The following is a 21,196-nucleotide window of genomic DNA, read 5'->3' on the forward strand; positions in this document are numbered from 1 at the left end:
CTCAATAAAAATAAAAAATATCGCAATTTTGAGAGAGGACTGTGGACGGGCAGAGTTTCGTGCCAAAGTCCAAAGTTCTGCTGCAGTTCTCGCTAGGCAGTGACTCTTCTTCATCCTTCTTCTGCTGAATCTGAGTTCTTGGGCACAGGAGGGCCACCTAAATACTCAAGTTAGGGGCGTTACGGAGAGAGACAGGTAGTCGATAATGGGCTATCTAACTTTAGGGTGTCTACATCCTCTATGTGACCACTTCCTGTGTGGGGTGGACATAACCCTGGCCCTAGAATACAAATGACGTCCAAAACAACATGGAGGATTCTAAAAAGGGAGGTCCACATCAGCTGACCTGCCTTAGGAGTGGTGCAACCTGAATGTGGGGCCAACCTCCTAATCTTACAAATGTTCCCGCCTGTCTTGCAGCCAAAAAGTGGAGTCAGGACAGGTGGTGGCAACTTCACTATCTGGAGAGGCCTCGGGTCACATAACAGAGGCGGCAGGCCTTTGAAACTTCCTGCCTTTGAATGCCCATCTTGCCTGGACAAGGTGTGAGCACCTCTGCCCAGAGCAGGCTTTGTTCCTGGCCTCCGAGAGCAAAGGCTCCCCTCAAGAGGTCAGAAATCTGTCTATGGTGGCTGTCTGGTCAAGACCAATGAGTCAACACACTAGCAGTTGGTAGGTTTTCAAAGGACTCCTGCCAAACCCCGTGGGATACAGTAAAGCCATCATGCAGCTGGAGATCTCGTAATGATGAGAATCCATCCCACGTACTCCTTATAACTTTCCTGTGCACTTGTAATATCTAAGATTGAACTTAGATATCACCGGGACATATCCACTCTCCCAGATATGCCCACATGTAGGTATAGCACACCCTGCCTTAGGGTGGTTAAGGCCAGCCATAGGGGTGACATACCTATGCCACATGTAGTCATGGCAGGCATGGCACACAGGGGTGTGTGCCATGAAGACTCTTCAGTTTTCTCAGCACCAAGACATGCAGGCTGCAATGGCAGTTTGCATGAGCTTAGTGAGGGGTCCCTTAGGGTGACACTATTCGTGCAGCAGCCCTATGGGACCCTCTTTAGTTCCAAGGCCCTAGGTACTAGGGGTATCACTTCCTAGGGACTTACAGGGATCCTAAAAGGGGTGCCTATTGTGCAACAATCTGTCATGGTTCCCGGCAGTCCGCAGCACTTTACCTCTTTGTGCATGCGGGATCGGGTTTTCGTTCCTGTCACGTAGCAGGCGGTTGGCGGTCTAGCTTCCGACCGGAAACCGCGCTTCCGGGGGACACCACATAAACAACAGCGGTTCCCGCCGGCTCAGCGCTTCGGATTAACGCTGCTGTCGTTCCTGTTGCCTGGATATCCCGTACCTCTGAGCAGGTTGGTGTAATCTTTGGGAACTTTTGCTGACACCGCGCTGGAGCGCTTGGGGGTAATTGCTGGACACCGCTCTGGGGGCGCTTAGAGGGCATTTGCAGACACCGCGCTGGAGCGCTTTGGGGGGCACTTTGCTGAACACCGCGCTGGGAGCGCTATGAGGGCTTTTGCTGACAACGCGCTGGAGCGCTTTGGGGGGCACTTTGCTGGACACCGCGCTGGGAGCACTTTGAGGGCTTTTGCTGACACCGCGCTGGAGCGTTTGGGGGCAATTGCTGGACACCGCGCTGGGAGCGCTTAAGAGGGCATTTGCAGACACCGCGCTGGAGCGCTTTGTTTTTCTTTACGTTAAGACGCAAGGAAGCTGGTTATCGTCACTCCTTCTTTCAGGCCGAAGGAAGCAGATCGCGCAGGAGCGCTTATCGTTTTGGTTTTTCCTTTATTCACCACGCTGTCTTTACCAGGTGATTATCCGAGCCCCAGGCGCATAAGAGGTAACTTAGATAGGGGGTTGCGCGTTCCTGTTCTAACTGGTCTCCCTTGTTTTCCTTCCCAGGCAGAATCGAAGGTTGTCACATCCCAGGGAGGTTCCCGGGTTCTCTGTTGACCATCCACGCATCATCCCTACCCTCCTTGGCTACCTTCCCCGATCCATCTCCATCCCTGTTGGTGTACGCTCCCTACTGGGGTGAGGTGGGTACGGGGGGCGATAGCTCATGTCGTCTCTGCGAGAACACTCCACAAGCCACAGGTGAGCCTTGTGGGGTACTTGACACAATCGGAGTTTAGGGAAAGAACACTGGTGCTGGGGATATGGTTAGCAGGAACCCAGCACGCTTTCTGTTAAAATTGCACCAGACACCAAGCATAAAGAGGGGTATACTGCAACAAAAACCCAGTTTCCTAAACTTAGTCAACAGTAATACTGGGAATATGATATTGATTCACCGCGTACCAGTGTTGGATAACCTACTGGTAATCCACTATACAGAAAATAACACAGAAACAATGCATAAAGCAACTTATGATTTACTATTAGAGCTATCATTCTTCACAAGAACCATGTTGCTCCACATATACTTGGCTGCAACATTTATGTGTCACCGTGTCACCTTCCATTGTTCTTTTAGAAACAAAAAACGTAAAAAGGAGAATCCCACATGGCACCTCACCTAATTGGTGACTTTAATTTTTATGTCGTGGAAGTCACTCACTACAAAATGACTGGCACAGGTGTACATAGACTGGCTAAAATTATGGAAGGATTTCGGAACTTTTAGCCCTAGAATTTTATAACTGTGATTGACTAACAGTATTCATGAATGCTAAGTTACCAAAATGCTTGGACTTCCAGAAATGATATCATGTAACCTTGTGCTTCTTATGACATCAGAGGGTAACTCCTTTCACCAACAGAAGTCCTTCCAGCAGAACCGTATTTATTGCTGGGGGGCTCTGGGATGGGTAAGGAGTGAAAACTACAGAAAAACAGGGATCCTAAAGCTCTATTTGATTTATGTTTCTGTCTCTGCCTTGATGGCCCTTGACCAGATGTTGCAAGAGCAGTGGCAGGGGTATTGAAGGGCAAGACAAGGGAGGCAGCTGTTACACCTGTCAACCCCTAAATGATGCCCACGGAACCATCAAGTGAAAGTCTAATGCGTTCCCATTAACTGTAACAGGATAAGGAATAAAATGCAGTTGTGAACCGAAACCTGTGGCTCACTTACCTTAATTACTAAACAGTTCCTAGCAGGAACATTTGACTTGATATGTGTATTTGCAAAAGCACACATTCACTGCATGACATCATGGCACAAGCGAACTGGAGTCTGTGAGGCATTGAGATGCAAAAAGGACGATGAGGGAAAGAAAATCTGGCAGGTCGGGAAAAGAAGAGTAGTGAGTGAGTTTAGCAGAAAAGGGTAGGTTTTGAGCACCTTCTTAAAGATAAAGTTATTTGAAGCAGGTGAAAATGAAAATCATTCTTAAACCCCTCAACCCAGGCTATAAATAGCCCGGCCACTGCCTCATGCAAGACTAGCAGCAGTGTAGAGCCAGAGCACTGATATCTAGAGGAACAGTAGGAAACAAAAAAGTCGTGAAGAAAGGATCAGGTTTCCTTCAAGTATAGATATTAGCCATGCACAAGATCTTAAACTGAGCATGTTGGAGAATGGGAAGTGAATGCTAGCTGACGAAATGGGGTCAAACATTATCAGTCCATACACCTGCCTAACAGCAGTATTAGAAGTACAAAGATAACTAATTTTCCATGTTTACCCACCATTGACCTTGGGGTGAAAGGACGAAGCATTGTGTGCATGAGTGAAGCATGAGATCCTAAAGTCCATCTACTGCTCCATCTAAAAGACTATCTCAATGTAGGACTTCCCTTACCATGCAAACTGAATCCTATACATTCCTAAAGAACTTCACCCTGGTTGCAATATGTCCTCTAAGCCCATTAAGTCACTGATACTTCTCTGTAAAATCTGAATCGAGAATGCAACCTTCACATCAATTTTGCTCCAAACCTCTGGCCAGTCCACAGACCTGATAGTGAATTTGTAATGGTGAATTGGAGAATTTTCTCTTTCAGACTTGGGAAATGAGATAAATGTATGACACTTACCAATAGGATATTTCTTGGGGAATGACAATGTTTGTGAACTGATGAGTTGAAAGTTAACATGCATTGTGAGAAATGAATGGGACAGTCCAGTACCTGAAACAGGCAAAAGTGGGACATGTGCATTTTTAGAATTAAGAGCCATAAACACAATTTCTTACCTTGGTCCTGTCTTGTTTATCTTTCATGTAAGACCAAATGGCAGTGAGGATATACAAGCCTGCAAGAATCCCCAAAAGAATCAGTACAACTGGATTGTTGGCAGCATTAGCAAACAACTTGACTGTGTCTCTGATATCCACCACCCTGGGCATGACGAGAAATGTGCTGCCAAAGAAGGTGAGGTGGTGGCACAGGCACTGAGTGGCAGTTGCTGTTGTCTTTGGTCCAACCTGCAGATCAAGAATAATGTATCCACATCACATGATGGGACAGCAAGAACATTTTGCTGACACATAACACCCAAACTTGAGGTGATAAGATATTAATTGTGGCAAGTTCATGTTCACATGTCAACTGGTTACAAGCCCCTCAAATGGCACACCTTGTACACATTAATAGAATCCTCTTATGCTTAGAACTTTCAAGTGCATGACATAGTCAATCTCACAATAGTGGCAACACTAACTTTCCAAGATATTACCATCTTTGCATCTTCTCTTATATCTTGGATTGCTTATGCTTCATCTCTGTGAGCCCTATTCACAAAAAAATGTACATGCATAAATGTACTCACGTGTAAATATATGTCTACACTTTGGGGTAACTTTACACTCTTTTTGCTTTTCAATATTTCTGATTGTTACTCCAAAGTGTAGACTTACATGTCTCCACCCCCTGAATTCGGGGAGTGGAGAATCCTACAACAGGATTTATCAGTGCAAACCTGTCAGACGGAGACCTTCACCGCCAGGAAAACCATAGGGAAAATTAGAAAAAAGCACTTAACTTAAAAATCTTTTGAAAAACATTCAATATAAAATAATAATGTGACATAATTTGTTAAACGTTTAAGTCTTAAACTAATAAGATAAAGTGTGATAGCACATTAAGTTAAAATGTCATGAATTAATACATTTATTTAAATATATTTAATTAATTTATAAATTATACTTTTAAAGACTATTTTAAGGAATCCATTGCAATAAAATTATTGTTTTTATTTCGTATGTATTACAATAGATTCAAAGCTACTTAGAATGAATCTAAAATATTTTTAATAAAAAAAATAATGCTATTCTTTTAAATAGAAAATAGGTGTATCAATAAACTTTAAAATAATTATTTATTTATTTATATTCACACAAAAAACAAAGGTTAAAGTAACATTATAGTTGCTTTACCTACGGGGGTTGTATGTATGATAGAAGTAATGATGCTTCATATTATTCTGAGTTATTTTGCACTTGCTTTCATAGCTCTAATGCTTTACCCATTTATACACTAATGTGTGCAAAAGGAGATTGGATTATGTCATCAGTGATGTCATTGGACCTGTCATCAGTGATGTCATAAAGATGTCATAAAACATGTCACAAGTGATGTAATATGTGAGGTCATAAGCAGTGCATGGCGGGGGTGCAAGTTATAGTTAGCTCTGCCAACTCTAACTGGTGAATTTCTGTGTTTTTTTCGTTAAAAATGTTAATGTTGTCACTGTCATATTCACCTAACTACAACGTTACTTTAACCTTTTATTTTTTCAGTGAATTGTTTTTTTTGTAAACAAAAACAGATCTTTTTATCACACCTAACTATAATGTTACTTTAAACTTAGTTTTGTTCCAGCCAATCCCATGCCTTTGGTCGTGCATGGCATGGAATTGGCCACAGGGCCTTATGTTTTTTAAAAGGTAGGAAGGCACGTGGCCCGGCCTTTCCAAGCCTTATTAGGCCCTAGGGATCCCATCCCCAGGTCCTTTTTTTTAAAGGGAGGGGTGCGACATGGCCCCCCTCCCTGAGTCTCGTTAGGCCCTAGGGACTCCATATCCCAGGGCCTTTAAAAGGCCCTAGGGACCCCATCCCCCAGTCCACATCTCTTTTAAAGGGGGTGGGGGGCCTGTGGCCCACCGCCCGAGCCTTATTAGGCCCTGGGGACCCTATGCCCCAGTGTCTGTTTTCTTTTTCTAAAGGGGAGGGAGGCCATGGGCCCCCCTCCCCAATTCATTATGGGCCTCAGGTAGCCAACACCCATGCACAAAACCTACAAAAAAGGGGCGGGAAGAGGGCAATGTCCCCCTCTCCCCCAGGGTCTTTTTAGGTCCTGGGGGCAATTTTTTTAGTTAAAGGGAGAGTGATGTGTACCCCCCCCAACCGAGCTGTATTAGGCCGAGGGGGCCCATCCCCAGGGCATTTTTTTATGAAAGGGGGATCACAAGTCTCCGAGCCTTTTCCGGCCCCGGGGACCTCATCCCCCGAGAAGTGCATCATTAAAGGTGGGTACCCTGGTACTCACCCAGAGCACCCATAATACATTTGTTTGGGGGCCACATGGGGAGCCCCAAGGTCCAGCGTCCCCAGCCGACTCCCAGCATGTAGCAGGAGAAGCTTGGCTCTCAGTCGGAGGGAGCAACTTCTAATGCTGCTCCCTCTGGCCGGGAGCAAAATTTTTATCTATTTTCCTGCCCGCCTTTTCAAAGCTCCTGGGAGAAGACTTTGTGTGTGCGCCCATTTGACGGTAGATTCAAAAATGTTCCCGCCAAGCAGCAGCAAACACAGGTTTCCATGCAAGCGTTGATGCAGGCAGGGGAACGGCTATGTCCCGGGGGTGGGCTCTCAAGGAGACATCTAATGAGCTGGCCCTGGAGGATGGGGTTCCTGTGGCCATTAATGGCTTAGGGAGGGTTGCTGTGTGCCCAACTCCCTCGTAATTAGGTTTTGCGGCTGACCTCTCCATATTGATTAATTTCGGCCCGGGGATGAGCTCCCTGGGGCCTGTGATGGCACAGAGATGGGGCCTGCGCTTCCCCCATCCCCATATACAATAATTTCGGCCCCGGGATGGGATCTCTGGAGCCTGTAAAGGCTGGGGAAGGGGGGGGACATGCGCCCTCCTCCCATTATTAAAACTAAGCGGCACTGGCCAACATTTATTACACAATCCCGAGGAAATGCTGCAATTTTTGGTGTTTTGTTTTTGTTTATGTCCCCAGGGCCGTATTTTTTTTTTTTAAGGGGAAGGGGTCAGCGTAGCCCCCGCCATCCCCAAGCCTTTAAAAGGACCCTGTGAACCTATTAACCAGGAAGTTCCTTTTCAAGGGGAGGGGGTCCTCGCGGCCCACTTCCTCGAGCCTTTAAAAGGCCCTGGGGACCCCATCTCCAAGGGCCATATCTCTTTTGAAGAGGAAGAGGGCTGCATGGCCTACTGCCCAATCCTCATTAGGCCCTGGGGACCCCATCCCGAACTTTTTCTTTGTTAAAGAGATAGAGGTTTTGGGCCAATTTCCCCAAGCCATTACATGCCCCAGGGAGGCAACTACTGAGGCCAAAACTTACAAAAAAAGGGGAGGGAGACATGCAGCTCCCCTCTCCGAATCTCCTTATGCCCTGGGGAATCCATCCCCCAAGGTATTTTTTTCAATTAAAGGGGACGTGGGGCCGCATGGCCTCCATCCCCAGGCCTTTTTAGGCCTAGGGGACCCCATCCCCAGGGCCTTTTTTTATGAAAGGGGAGTGGGCTGCATGCCCCAAGAGCCTTATCACGTCCTGGGTAACCCATCCCCCAGGGCTGTTTTTCTCATCAAAGGGGAGAGGGCCACGTGATCCCCCTCCCAAGCCTTATTAGGCTGCAGACCCTATCTCCATGGCCTTTTTTTATGAAATGGGAGGGGGCCACGGGCCCCTCTCCCCTCGCCTTATGAGGGCCAGGCTACCCCTCCGCCATGGCGCCTAGGGGGTTCAGAATAGGGGACTAAGTCCCCTGGTCCTGTAATGGCTGCCAGCAAAAGTTTTTTCATGTTGCTGGAGACATTTTCTTTTAACCTGCCGCCTTCAGTCATTAGCTGGTACCTTTGAGAATCAAATTCTGGCTCATCCAAGAGAAAGAAGTATTTCGTTTCACCTAATGCTATTGGATTTTTGGATATATCCTTCCACCTCCAGTGGTATACATGCAAAGAAATGCAAGTGATACTAATTTACATCTCCCTGCCTTTCCATCTGTCAGCTCCTTGTGACTAATAGATGGAAAAATACAGATCTGCAGCTACCTATCTTTACAGGCGCTAGCACATTAAATCAGATACCAATTGGCTTTCCCAATTTTTATTACAACTTTAGCCAATGCCTTACAATGCTGCCTTTGATAAAAAATTCTAAGCAATGCCTCTTCATGCACTCTGTTAGTCGTAATCTCTCTTCATTTATGTTGAAATTCTTCAGACCTCTTGGACCCTATCATTGGGATACAGTCCCCAGGGAACTCTAAGAAGTTTACTTCTTTCCCATAATGAAACTTGTTCTTAAAGTCAACCTCATCACAATTAACAACTAGCACAGTTGAGAACCATATATATTTGGTCTTAGGGCCTGATTTAGAACTCGCCAAGCGGGTTACTCCATCACACTGGTGACTGATATCCCATCTGCTGAAATACAATTCACAAAGGATGCAACAGGATTTATATTTCGGCAGGCAGGATATCTGTCACCGTTCTAAATCAGGCTCCTAGCCTTTAGCTTCTTTCACTAAAGTGCTACACACTCATTTATGGAGAGGGTAAAATTCAAATATAGATAAATAAGCAGTATAAAGAACCATCCAGGAAATAAAATTAAAAGTTTAGATTGAGGTGTTTTATATCTCTTTCAAACGAAGAAGTTTTTGCAGCGAGAGAAGAAATGTTGGCGAATCGAGCTGCTGGGCTGCAATCTCTTGACAGGTGAGAAAAGCTGCCCACAAAGCAAAGTCAGACACAAGAAATGCAGTTACCTCCTGGCATTGATATTGACATCAGTCCGGCTGAAGGTCTGCAGACAAATGCTGGAGTCTAGAAACAGACTTAGCCACGAGGAAGGCCCAAAACCCCATAATTATGCGTGATTCAAATTCTCAAGTTATATGTTTCCACCTGACCAAACTTCATCCCAAAATCAGCCCTGTCTATGTGCCACAGGATCTAACTCCTGTTCAGAACAGAACCATGCATGCACTTTAAAAAGTTTTGATATATTTGAAAAGCCTAATGGATTTTAATAGGTCATCAGTTACTTTCTTATTAACAAAAGCTCGGACTGATTTTTTTCGAGAATGTGTATCCCTATATTTTAAAGCTGTTTTTATTTTTCACCTCTATCTTTTTAGTGAATTTAAGTTCATAAATATAAATATTTGATTGCTATCCTTGTCTAGACCTAGGATTGACTCTTAATTAACTGAATCATAATTGTGTGTGTTGATTTCTGTAAGCTGTCACCTCTAAAAGCTTTCGAGCTCATCTAGCTCTATTTAGAAGATAACAGGTAGTTATATTGATGGACAGATAGATGGGACATTTACGAAGGTTTTTTTTATCTAAAATGTTTTCCATTAACACAAAGAGATGCAAATTGTATTTGTAGGAGAGAAGTTATGTTTAATCACGTTTAGATTGGCTATAATTAATGTAGGCCTGAATTTAAAATGGGTAATGTTAGTTGCTATCTTGTTTTGTAACAAATGAACATTTTTTTTCTAGGCCAGCTGGAGTCCTAATTAACAAACGCAATGTTCTATTGCCTTCTTTGCCATGTGAAGAAATGTTTTCTTTACTTTACAATAGTCGTTGAATGTTTTAATGAACAGCGAATTCAAGAAGACACCTGCTGAGTAAATCTTGGTACATGTATCTCATCTTGTTACGGATAGGGTAAGTTTGAAAGACGCTAAGAGAAGCCTGTATTTTGAAGAGTCCTGAGAATCTAATGAGTACATAATTGTAAAATCAAGCTTTAAACTGACTGGATAGCCTTATGAGAACTGTGTGTAGGTGTGTAAATGTTAGAATTGTGTGTTTTAAGTTAGTACAATATAGATCGGAGTTCAGAGAATTTTCAGTGCAGCATAGAACAGTGCAGAATAAGATATTTAGAGCACGCTCCCAAAGGAGAGAACTGACTTTCTTTTGTACTCTCTCTACTGGATTGTCCTCTGAATGATATGATTTAGATATATTTGATTTGCATATTACTCATAGCATTACACATTCTGATTATGATTTGCTACTTACCTGGTTTGCCTTCTGTGAACTAAATTAACTTTTTTTTTTTTAACTCATTTTATTGAAAAATTGGCATGTTAAACAGCGGTGACACAACATTTCACATGCAGTTAATGGCACACATTGCGTTAGAACCTTATAGACCTCCTCACTCCAACGCTATATGAATGCATGTAGGAATGTATCGCCATCCAATATCATCAATTCCATCCCCCCGGCCTCCCGTGGCTCGCTAATCTCCCCCAGGAATGTGTGTCAAGGCCCCCAAATTTGAGACCATTTCTTTGGGCATCCCCTGGATACATAGATAGGGATCTCAGTCAATATGCACCAGTCCATATCTCTGGCCCAATCCGCAATACTTGGTGTGGTCGGAGCCCTCCACAATCACGCTATATTCCGCTTGGCCACCATGAAGCCCAACGTGACCCATATCCTCTCCTTGGCCGTAAGGTCAGTGGGGTCCCATATATTTAACAAAATCAGTTTGATGTTGCAATGTAACTATTGCCCCAATACTTCCTCCATCTTTAAAACCACCCCCTCCCAGAACTTCTGAATCATCTCACGTTCCCAAAGTGTATGAAAGAAGGTGCCCACCTGTCCGCAGTGCCGAGCACAGCCACTGTCATGGGCGTAACCCATGTGACCCATCGAAGGACTGGATAGGTACGTCCTGTGGAGGATTTTTAACTGTACCAGTCGAAGTCTGGAGGAGATGGCAACCTTGCGGGGAGACGTCACCGCGCCACGCCATTCCTCGTCGTCCAAGCCTCCAACATCTTGGTCCCATTTACCTTGTAGCCGAGTCAGGGGATCAGTCATATTATTGATAAGTTTCTTATATATGACGGATATGGCCTTTTTGGGCAAATCGCCATCTAGAACCCTGTCCTCTAAGGGGGAGGATGCTGGGAGATCTGTGCCCTTAGGGAGAGCTGAGAGTAGTGCATGTCTAATCTGGAGATACCGGAACTGTTCAGAGCTAGCCATTTCAAACTCCTGACTTAGTTGGGAGAACGGTATGACATTCCCGGATTTCCAAAGATCCCCAATTCTGGAAATACCAATGGTGTCCCATTTGTCGAACCCCAAAGAACCCGACAGCCGTCCCAGCTGGTCGTAATGCCAGAGCGGCGTAGCTTGGGTAAGCTTATCATCCCACCCCAGGCTTTTTGTAGCGTCTTTCCATATTTGCACAGCGTGTTTGGTCAGGCCTGACAAGACATTTTTCTGAGATTTTGTATATAGTGCGCCCTCGAACCCACCACCCGGAAGAAGCCATCGATCAATTCAAAACGCAGGGTCATCGTGCCACCTACATGTGCATTGATTGATGGCAGCGAGCTGCGAGGCCCAGTAGTACATTTTCATGTCGGGGAGTCCGATACCCCCGTCGAACCACCCCAGTGTGAGCTTATGCAAGGCAATGCGAGGTGGCTTACCCTCCCACAACAAGTCTCGCACAGTGCTCTCCAGTTCTTTAAAAAACGACGCCGCTACCGGAAGAGGAGTGTTTTGCAACACGTATAGGAGACGGGGGAGAGACATCATTTTGAATAGGGCAGAACGTCCCAGGATTGTCAAGGGGAGTGATCTCCAATGTTGGAAGTCAGATTTGAGGCGCACAAGTGGCGGCCGGAGGTTAGTGTCGTAAAATCGCTTTAGGTCTTTAGATACCCAAATACTCAGATATTTGAAACCTGCGATGGCCTCCGTCAGCTGGCAATCCCAAGAAAGTCGAGGTCGTTGCCCACTAAAAACGGAGAACACAGATTTGGACCAGTTGATTCGATAGCCTGCAAACCTGCCAAAAACATAGAATATATCCATCACCACGTTGAGAGACGCTGCCGGGGAGGCGAGATAGAGCAGGATGTAGTCCGCATACAGTGATATGCGGTCCTCCCACCCATACGTCCATTTGAGGCCCCGGATAGCGGGGTCCTGCCGAATGCACGCTGCGAGAGGCTCCAAGGCTAGAGCAAAGAGAAGCGCGAACAGGGGGCAGCCCTGCCTGGTCCCCCTCCCCAGAGAGAAGACAGGAGACTTCTGATTGTTGACCACCACTTGTACCAACGGCTGACTATATAAAAGACACACCCAGCCAATGAATTCCAGACCGAATCCCAACTTGCGGAGCACCGCGAACATGTATGGCCATTCAATAGTGTCAAAGGCCGAGGCGGCGTCCAACGACACCACCGCGGCATTTTCACTGATTGTACCTGCCCTGCTGAGCACTGCATGCAGTCGGCGGAGGTTAAGGGACGTGTTTCTTGCCGGCATGAACTCGGATTGGCCCGGGTGTACCAAGTTGGGAAGAACCGATAGCAGACGAGTGGCAAGCACCTTGGCGAGAATCTTGGCCTCACAGTTAAGGAGTGAGATGGGCCTGAATGAAGAACACCAGTCGGTGGGTTTACCCGCTTTGTGAATTACAACGATATTGGCCAGTCTGTGATCTTCAGGAAGAATTCCTACCTCCTTACTTTCTCTATACATGGCCGTGAGGAAGGGGGCAGTCATACCTGCCGTTAACTTGAATAATTCAACAGGGATCCCGTTTGGGCCCAACTCTTTACCCCCTACAGATCATGAATGGCCTTCTCCACTTCTGTTACTGTGATGACTCGGTCTAGGTCGAGACCCTCCTCCTCTGTGACAACTGGCATCCGTATATCCTGTAAGAGGGAAGAAGCCTCTTCCTTCGAATAGGACGTGCTGGAAGAATACAGGGAGTGGTAATAACTACCGAATGCATCCACGATGTCTTGCGGAGCGGTGAGTCAGGAGTGAGAATCAATGGCCAGTTCAGCCACAACCCGCTGCGCCCAATCTCTGCAGTCCAGCCAGGCCAGCAATTTGCCCGCCTTATGGCCTATGTTATAGATCCTGCTAATGGTAGCCCGATACTGCGCCTTGGTCGCATCCGTGGCTAGGTCCAGGAGTTCCTTGGTTTTGACGCGGAGCATTTGGCGCACATGTCCCAAGTCTTGCGATCTAACTACGCGTTCCAGTTCTAGGAATTCACTTTCTATGCGCGTAATGGCGTCAGCTGTTTCCTTACGTTGCCCTGCGACCTGTCCCAGGACCACCCCTCAAATGACTGTCTTGTAGGCTTCCCAGAGGGAGACAGACAAACTAACTGACCCTTGGTTTTCTTGAAAATACAATTCAGTTTCAGACAGAACCTTATCGCTAATGGGGGGTGTCGTAAGATACCACGGGTTGATCGGCGCCACCCATCCTACCGAGGGTTCCCCCGCCTCCAATCTACACAGTAGTGGGGAATGGTCCGATATGCCCCTAGCCAAGTGACGTATTTCTTTGACGGTGGGGAGATGATGTGTGAGTGTGAGCACATAATCAATATGTAACATGGTGCCGTGGGGACCCGAGAGATGCGTGTATTGGAGTTCGGCTGGGTGTAGGCACCTCCAGACATCCGCCAGACCCATTGCGCCTAAGAAGTTATGAATCAGTTTGCGGGATAATGTCAGGTCTTTCTGAGGCCAATGGTCTAGGGAATCAGAGAAGATGGAATTAAAGTCCCCTCCAATCAGTAACCGCCTGTCCTGCAAACCCAGAAGTATGTCGCCAAGATCTATAAAAGCCTGCGTGTGGAGGCCCGGTGGAACGTATGCTGAGGCCAGGTTGAGGGTGGCTCCCTCCCAAGTCCCAGACAGAGCTATGAATCTACCCAGTGGGTCCGTGCGGACCGTGTTAATCTTTAAAGGGAAGGATTTACGAACGAGGATGCCCACCCCTCGGGAACCAGAGCCAAAAGCAGAGTGCGCCAAATTAACTTTTAATAAACCGTAATGGTTTGATACTCGAGTATTTTCTGTCCTTCACATTATTTTAATGTTTGATTTGTTGACAAAGCTCAGTTGTAAAACTCAAAATATTTATTTGCGCATTATGGGGCATACATACCTAATGAGCTGGCCCCGGGGGACGGGGTCCCTGGAGCCATTGTTAGCTCAGGGAGGGGGGCCATGTACCCCCTACCTTTTAACTAGTTTAGCTGTCCGAGGGATGGGGGTCCCCAATCGGCCTTTAGAGGTTCGGGGAGGGGGGCGTATGGTCCCTCCATCCCCATATTGATTAATTTCAGCCCTGGGGGTGAGCTCCCCGGGGCAAGTGACCTCCCCTGCCAATGTACAAAATTACACTTAGAAAAGCACTAACATTTGTACGCCACTTTCAAAAGTATTCCCCAGCTAAAACATGACTTTAGATATACCCTGAGGAGGCCTTGCACCATTTATAAACTAGATGTAGTCATTGTAATAGCTTAGCAAAAAATGCATTAAACCTCTGCTCATTCTCGTTCTAATGGCTTGCCAGCCATTTACTCACATTCACTGTAATATCATTATTTTCACCAAGGAAATCTTCCTCTAAGCAACCAGACAATTTCCCAGTTAGATATCATGTTGCGGATAAAAACGTGTTTACTTACAGAACAACCATCGTGCTCCCAAATGTTGAGCGTCGCGTTCCAGAAGACACACTGAGTGGCGAAGGTGGTGATGGAGAAGTTCACAAGGGTCTTTTCTTCCAGGGTGCTGCTATTGATCACCTGAGCTGTCACGCTGTAGTACCCTGTCCCATTCTGCAGCAGCGTGGGAGATAGCACCCATGTGTATCCGCCAGCTGTGTGCAAATATGAAGTGATAGTCAAGAACAAAATGTGACTTCCCACGGCAAACAGGGTGGATGATGGGAATGAACATGGTTCCTAAATGACGTACCAAGTCAAGAAACATGGCGTCTCAGAGACCTGATGTACTCTTGACACCCTATATGGCTCATTCCAAGTCATCTTACAAAATGTTAAAACAGAGTAACATGCACACTAAGTGACTATAATGTTTGGTAACATTTAAAGTATATATCTCTGTAACTGTTGCAGGATGGTGAAACAGTCCAGCCCAGACCTAGCTGGTCCTTAATGGAAGATGGAGCCAGTTTGGTAACTGTTTTAGTCGTGTTTGCAGGAGCATAGTCAAAGGCTGCGAATGTGTAAAATGCCCAAGAAGAGAGAATAACAATTTACAACCAACATAATCAATACAACAGCAAGTCAATCCACAGTTAGCATGAGCAAAACATTGTTCTCAAAGACTAGAGCATCTTGGCGTCACATTTCTTTACCACCCACTCCCTTTTTTAGATGACCGAACTGATTTGTTGACATTTATGCCAGTCTACTACGAAAAGGATGCAAACATTGCTCTGGAAATAGAGCAGCGATTTTTGCATAGTAAATTCCGTTTTTCTTTTTTTTAAGCTCTTGGTAGACGTATTTGGAAACCACTGTAGTAAATTACTACATTAATTTTCCTTTCACTAATTTTAATTCAATTATGCATTTTTTTTAAAATACTATCGCTTATAAAATGTTATAATCCCTCTGGAATATTTCCAAAATATGACTTACCTTCTTTCTGGTGGTTACTTTATCTAGCCAAAACAATAGAATGGGTACACCCTAGAGACATGGCAATGTCTTTGAAGTCAGACAGGAGGTGCACACATAAAAAGGAAAAATTCTCCATTTTATGAAGACCCCTCACTCACCAACCTAGTTGGTGACATGCTTCATCATCGGGGTCCCACCCAAACAGCCGAGTGCCTATCGGGTGTGCTGCGACACCTGATTACAGTGGATTGGGTATTATTGTGATTCAGCGAAAAAGTTGAGTGAATTAAAAATTGGCCAGTTTTAACTCCTTGACGGGAAATATTTATTCTGGAGCAACTGAACAATATTAAAAATTAATTTTGGCGATACCGTGTTAGGTATGATTGACTTTCGGTATCTCTAAGTGAAAAAAGGGTGAATTAAAAAACGGTCTAGATGTTTCAACCTCTAGGTGGAGAATTCCAGGTTCTCGTCAGGACCAGTGAGAGTGACCAGGGTGGTCTACGCACGCTAAGGTGTACAGAACCCTTGGTCACAGTAGGGCCCAACCGTCTACTCACAGTTAGGTGTTCCCTTTCTCAATTCTTGAAAGAGAGTGATTTAGAACGCAAAATCGCGAGCCTCATGGACTCCGAGTTCGAGGTTCTGGTGTAATGCACTATTATGTGTTCTTGAATGATATCACTAATCATAGAGCACACCTGCAGCCAAAAGTCTGAGACCTTGGGGCATTACCAGGCCAGGTGTGCAAAATCCGCACCGGGAGCCGAGCAACGCACACATCTTTCATTGTCTTTCAGACCCTTCTTGTGCAGTGTTGCGGGAGTGCGGTACAGCCGGTGTAAATATTTAAAATGGATAAGCCATAGGCGATAGTTGGGGGAGAGGCGCTTGGTTTGGTTGCAGCAGTATTGCCGCTATGCGGGAGGGAGACCTCCAGCCAGGTCTGCGCCCCATGCGTTACGAGCGTGCTCAGTGTCCATGGGGGAGGCCGCCAATGTGAGAGTGTAGAGCCTTGTGACTATTTTGTGTGGGGAAGTGGAGGAGTGTATGCATTTGAGCGCAGTGTTGGGCTGGAGAGCAAGCGGAAAGGCAGGGTTGTCATTTTTACATGTGGCCCTAATCTGGTAATAGAGCAGCTTGTCTAGTGGTGCTGCATCATCAGGAAATGTGAGGAATTTATTGTTGGGGTAAATATCGGCATAGGTACGGATACCCAAGTCTGCTGCGCGGTGAGCCATGCCAGCTGTTTGCAATGGGGCGAATGCGGGATTGCTAGCAAGCTGCATTGAAGGTGCAAAGAGTGTTTTTGCGCAAGTGTATTTGGGTAGCCCATCCCAAGCCCAGTGTACACATTCCACCGTGTCTATCTCGCCTCGGGAGATTCTGTGAGGTTAAAATAGTGCTGTCTGCAGTGGCCAGGTGGAGGCCAAGTCCGTCTCGACCGCGACATGTGGCTGAAAAGGCGTTGGGTAAATCAAAAAATCGAGGAAGCTAGCTTGGGCGCATAATGCATAATGTCTAAGATCGGGGGCCCCCATTCCACCTCTTGCTAGGGGTAGCATTAGGACGTCGTAAGCGATATGGGGCTGGTGTCCTGCTCAAATCAATGTAACAATGTTGGATCTCAGTTTAAAAATAAAAATTGGATGTGAGTGGAATGGGGAAGTTTATAAACAAGTATAGGAATTTTGGAAGCACGATCATTTTTGTGATGGCGATGCGCCCAGCTAAGGAGAGAGGAAGTTTTTGCAACGTTTGCGTCTTGGTCTCAAGCCAGTCCATTGCTTTGCCGAAATTAGACCTCCACAGCTCATCCATGACTCTACTCAGCCAGATGCCCAGGTATCTGGTAGGACCAGTCACCCAAATGAATGGGTAGTCAGTGGAGAACGATTGAGTGGCATATGTGAGAGGGAACAGAACGGATTTGCTCCAGTTAACCTGAACCCCGGATAGGCATCCAAAGCGGATGACCTATCTAGTCACAGGAGCTAGATTCTCCTGGGGTTCGCGGATATATATTGTGACGTCATCAGCGTACATAGATGTAAGCAGGGCACGGGACGAAAAGCCAATGCCTCGCTGAGTGTGGTGCTGGCGCAGGCACGCCACCAGATGAATCCCAAGGTTAATGAAAATGATCTCTTTGCAACTGAACTCCAATGCCGTGAACCAATGGCACTCTGCTTAGGAGACTTGTTGACGGGGTAAGCCAAAAACTAACTTTGTCAATTCACAAACTTCAAGCTCCTCACACAAGACCTGCTTTTTGGCGTATGAACTGCTATGAAATAATCTACTTAGATAGCCCACTGGAACAACCACCAGTAATGTCTCTTGACATTTCACCAGCAGAATGCACACATGGCACAGCCTCGACCCCTGGAAGCATTCTGTGTTGCAATACAGTTGCCCATCATCAAATAATCTACATATGATCATGCTGCAATGCCACCACTTGTGTCATCACCTGTGCCTACTTTAGTATGCACCAGATCACTGAGTCTTCAGACTCAATTGGTGTTGTTTTATAATATTCTTCAGCTTCGTCATTGACACCATTTACAGAATATACAGCTGTGGTTTCAATGTCCTCATTTTCTGGGAGACTCATGGTTTCCTCATCATCATCATCTACATTTTGAGAGAACTCACAAATTTTCACATATGCTTATCATCAAGAAGAATTATCATCTGTTTTGTATTCTTCAGTGCTTTAAGTTTGAAAATAACCAGGTTTTCCGACAATCATGTGAACTTAAAAGAGATCATCAGAAGCAGCTACTGCTTGCCTATGTAAATATTTACCTTTGTGCCCTTTAATCCCATTGGGATTCATTTTTAAGACTCTTTGTACGAAGATGCAGTAGATAAAATCAAAAAATAATAACCTAGCTTTTTTCATTTTTCATTGCACTTAAAAAACATACATATATACATTCATAGCATAGCATATATGATATAATTTATGAACAGCTTCATTATGGTTTCGAGGATGATGTAATTTTCATATATTTTCTGCTTTAGGTATCCCCTTTTGAATTATACATTTTCTTTAATTAGGTGCACATTTTCAAATACAAATTGCTTAATTATCAAAGTCGTTAAAATATTTGTTTAAATACAGTGATAATTGACCTTGCCCGAATACGTTAGTGCCTATTTTAACAGGGCTTGAATTTTTTAATTTTCTAGTTGAACAAGTTACTTATCTTTGATAACGATCTTTCTAGAGGATACTCTATATAACCACAGATTCTTCACCTTGTGTATATGCCCTAGGCAAACTCAATACAAAACTTTTGAAGAAGTGCTCCCGCACTCCGGCAGGTCTTGTTGTGCAGCTACATCCCTATGTAATTCCACTTCAGAAGTGACAAGTGGTGTTGCAAATAAGCGCCACCCAGGCGTGCTGATGTCAGGTTGTCCACACCCTCAAATGCAAAGCCCATCAGCAGATTGGCATCACCCATGTGCAAATCTCTATCTACATTGGGACCTTTTTAGATGGAAAAAGATTGCAGGCCACAGAACGAGGAGGTGGGAGGGTTGGTGAGGAATCTGTGTTTTGACAGATTATTCACCAGAGAGATGATTACCAAAGGTAAGTAATTTGTTATTCTGATGGATACTTCTAACCACAGAGTACACTCCTTGTGGATAGATACCATACCAGTACCACCTTGGTGGTGGGTCTGTGAACTGGCTTAGACCAAAACGTCCAGCAGGACTGAGCAACCACAATGCCCCTCATGATAGGCTTGACTGTCCCGGAGGTAGTGCTTTGTGAACGTGTGTACTGACACCCATGTAGCTGCCTGACAAATATCCATAACAGGCACTCTGTATGTCAACGCAGTGGAAGGAGCTTTATCCCCTGTGGAATCAGCCCTTAAGCCTCCTGGGAGCTGCTTCTTAGCCAGTGCGTAGCAGATCTATATGCAGAAAACAATTCACAAGAGACGGTCAGTTTTTGCACTACCGTGCCATTTTTTTGTACTGCAATACTCTAGAAAGAATTGAATATTCACCAAATGCTTTTTGGTGGGATCTATATAAAAGGTTAATGTCCTGTTAGGGTTCAATCATTGAAGTCTCTATTTCTCTTTAGAGGGATGAGGCGGAGCAAAGAATGCCAGAAGAGTGATAGCCTACCAGACATGAAATGAAGTGACTACTTTCAGTAGAAAGGAAGGTAGGGTCCCCAACACCAAGTTATCCACAAAGAATGTTGTTTAGGGTAGGTTGAAAGACAGCGCCTGCAGCTCACTCACACATCTATAATGTGTCAATGAGAAACATGGTTCACAACATCAGAAGTCTTCATGCACAACTGTGCAAGGATAATAGGGGGTGAGGAGTAACATTTAAGTCCCACTGAGGCATGACAAAGAGTCTGGGTGGAAAAAAATGCTGCAAAACTTTCCAAAATCTAATCACAACATCTGATTTAAATAAAAAGGGCTGATCGGGCAACCACAAAAAGACTGAAAAGGTCAATAATTAACCGTTACCAGTGGTCAGAGCAAGTCTTTGGTGGGCCACTGACAAAACAAACAACAAAACTTTAGATAACATCGTTTGCAATGAATCAGTTTGACAGATGCTGCACCAAATCACAAACTTGTCCCAATGACTGGCATATACTAATTTTGTGGAAGGATGCCTCGCAGCAAAGATGACATCAACAACCTCAGGAGGAAGGCAGAAGGAGGTTAATAGGCAAAACTCAAACTGTAAGCATGAAGATGGAAATTATGCAAGCCCTGCTTTTAGCATTAACACATGGCAGTGGTGTTGTCTGTGAGCACGAGCACCAGCCACCTCTGATGGTGGGCAGGAAGGCCTTCTATGGCAAGCAAATCCCTCTCAACTTCCACAAACTGATGTGGAATTGAATCTCCACCTTAGACGAGAGGCTTCTGATCTCCACCTCTCCCAGATGGCCTTCCCAACCCTTTAGTAATGCATCCTTAAGCACCTTAAGCTATGGGTGGTGTAAAGAGCGGTCAGCAACAGACCCAATCGCAGGCCTGTAGCCACCACTGCAGGCTTTTTGCAGTCTTCTCCAAAATCCGGAAACAATCCGACAGAGTCCCATTATGCTGTTCCCACTGGGATTTGAGGTGCCACTACAGAGCCTGCATGTGTCACCAAGTAAGAGTGTCCAGCATGACGCAGGAACCCAACAAACCCAGAAGCCTCGAAGTCATCTGCACGTAGATCCAGTACAGTGCTGAAACATTGGGATCATAGCCTGAATGTTCTGGATTCTCCACTTTAGGGGAAAGCACGAAAGCACACTGTATCCAGAATAGCTCGGATGAACTGAAGTGGCTACAAAGAGAGTTGTGACTTCTGCACGCTGATAGTAAACCCCAACAATATTAGGAGGTTTGCTGTCATCTGGTGTCAGTTGACGACTGCATGGGGCGAATCTGACTTAAGCAGCCAATTGCTGAAGTTTGGGATGACTGCTACCCCGCTCTCCAAAGAAGGGAAGTAACCAGTGCCATCACTTTCGTGAATACCAGAGTGGCAAAGGTGA

General features: G+C 45.4%; 1 protein-coding gene across 1 annotated transcript in view; it reads right to left on the reverse strand.

Annotated features, from left to right (window-relative positions):
* The window catches only part of LOC146776319 (polycystin-1-like protein 3), a 729,731-nt gene that overhangs the window by 602,660 nt on the left and 105,875 nt on the right, over positions 1-21,196 (reverse strand). Inside the window, exons 8-9 of the mRNA XM_085639623.1 lie at positions 14,680-14,873; positions 4,176-4,406 (exon numbers count right to left, since the gene is read on the reverse strand). Of these exons, the coding sequence (XP_085495749.1) occupies positions 4,176-4,406; positions 14,680-14,873 (425 nt within the window). The remainder of the gene's footprint in view (positions 1-4,175; positions 4,407-14,679; positions 14,874-21,196) is intronic.

This window comes from Triturus cristatus, chromosome 12 (genome assembly GCF_964204655.1).
Source record: "Triturus cristatus chromosome 12, aTriCri1.1, whole genome shotgun sequence".
In the NCBI taxonomy this organism is placed as follows: domain Eukaryota; kingdom Metazoa; phylum Chordata; class Amphibia; order Caudata; family Salamandridae; genus Triturus; species Triturus cristatus.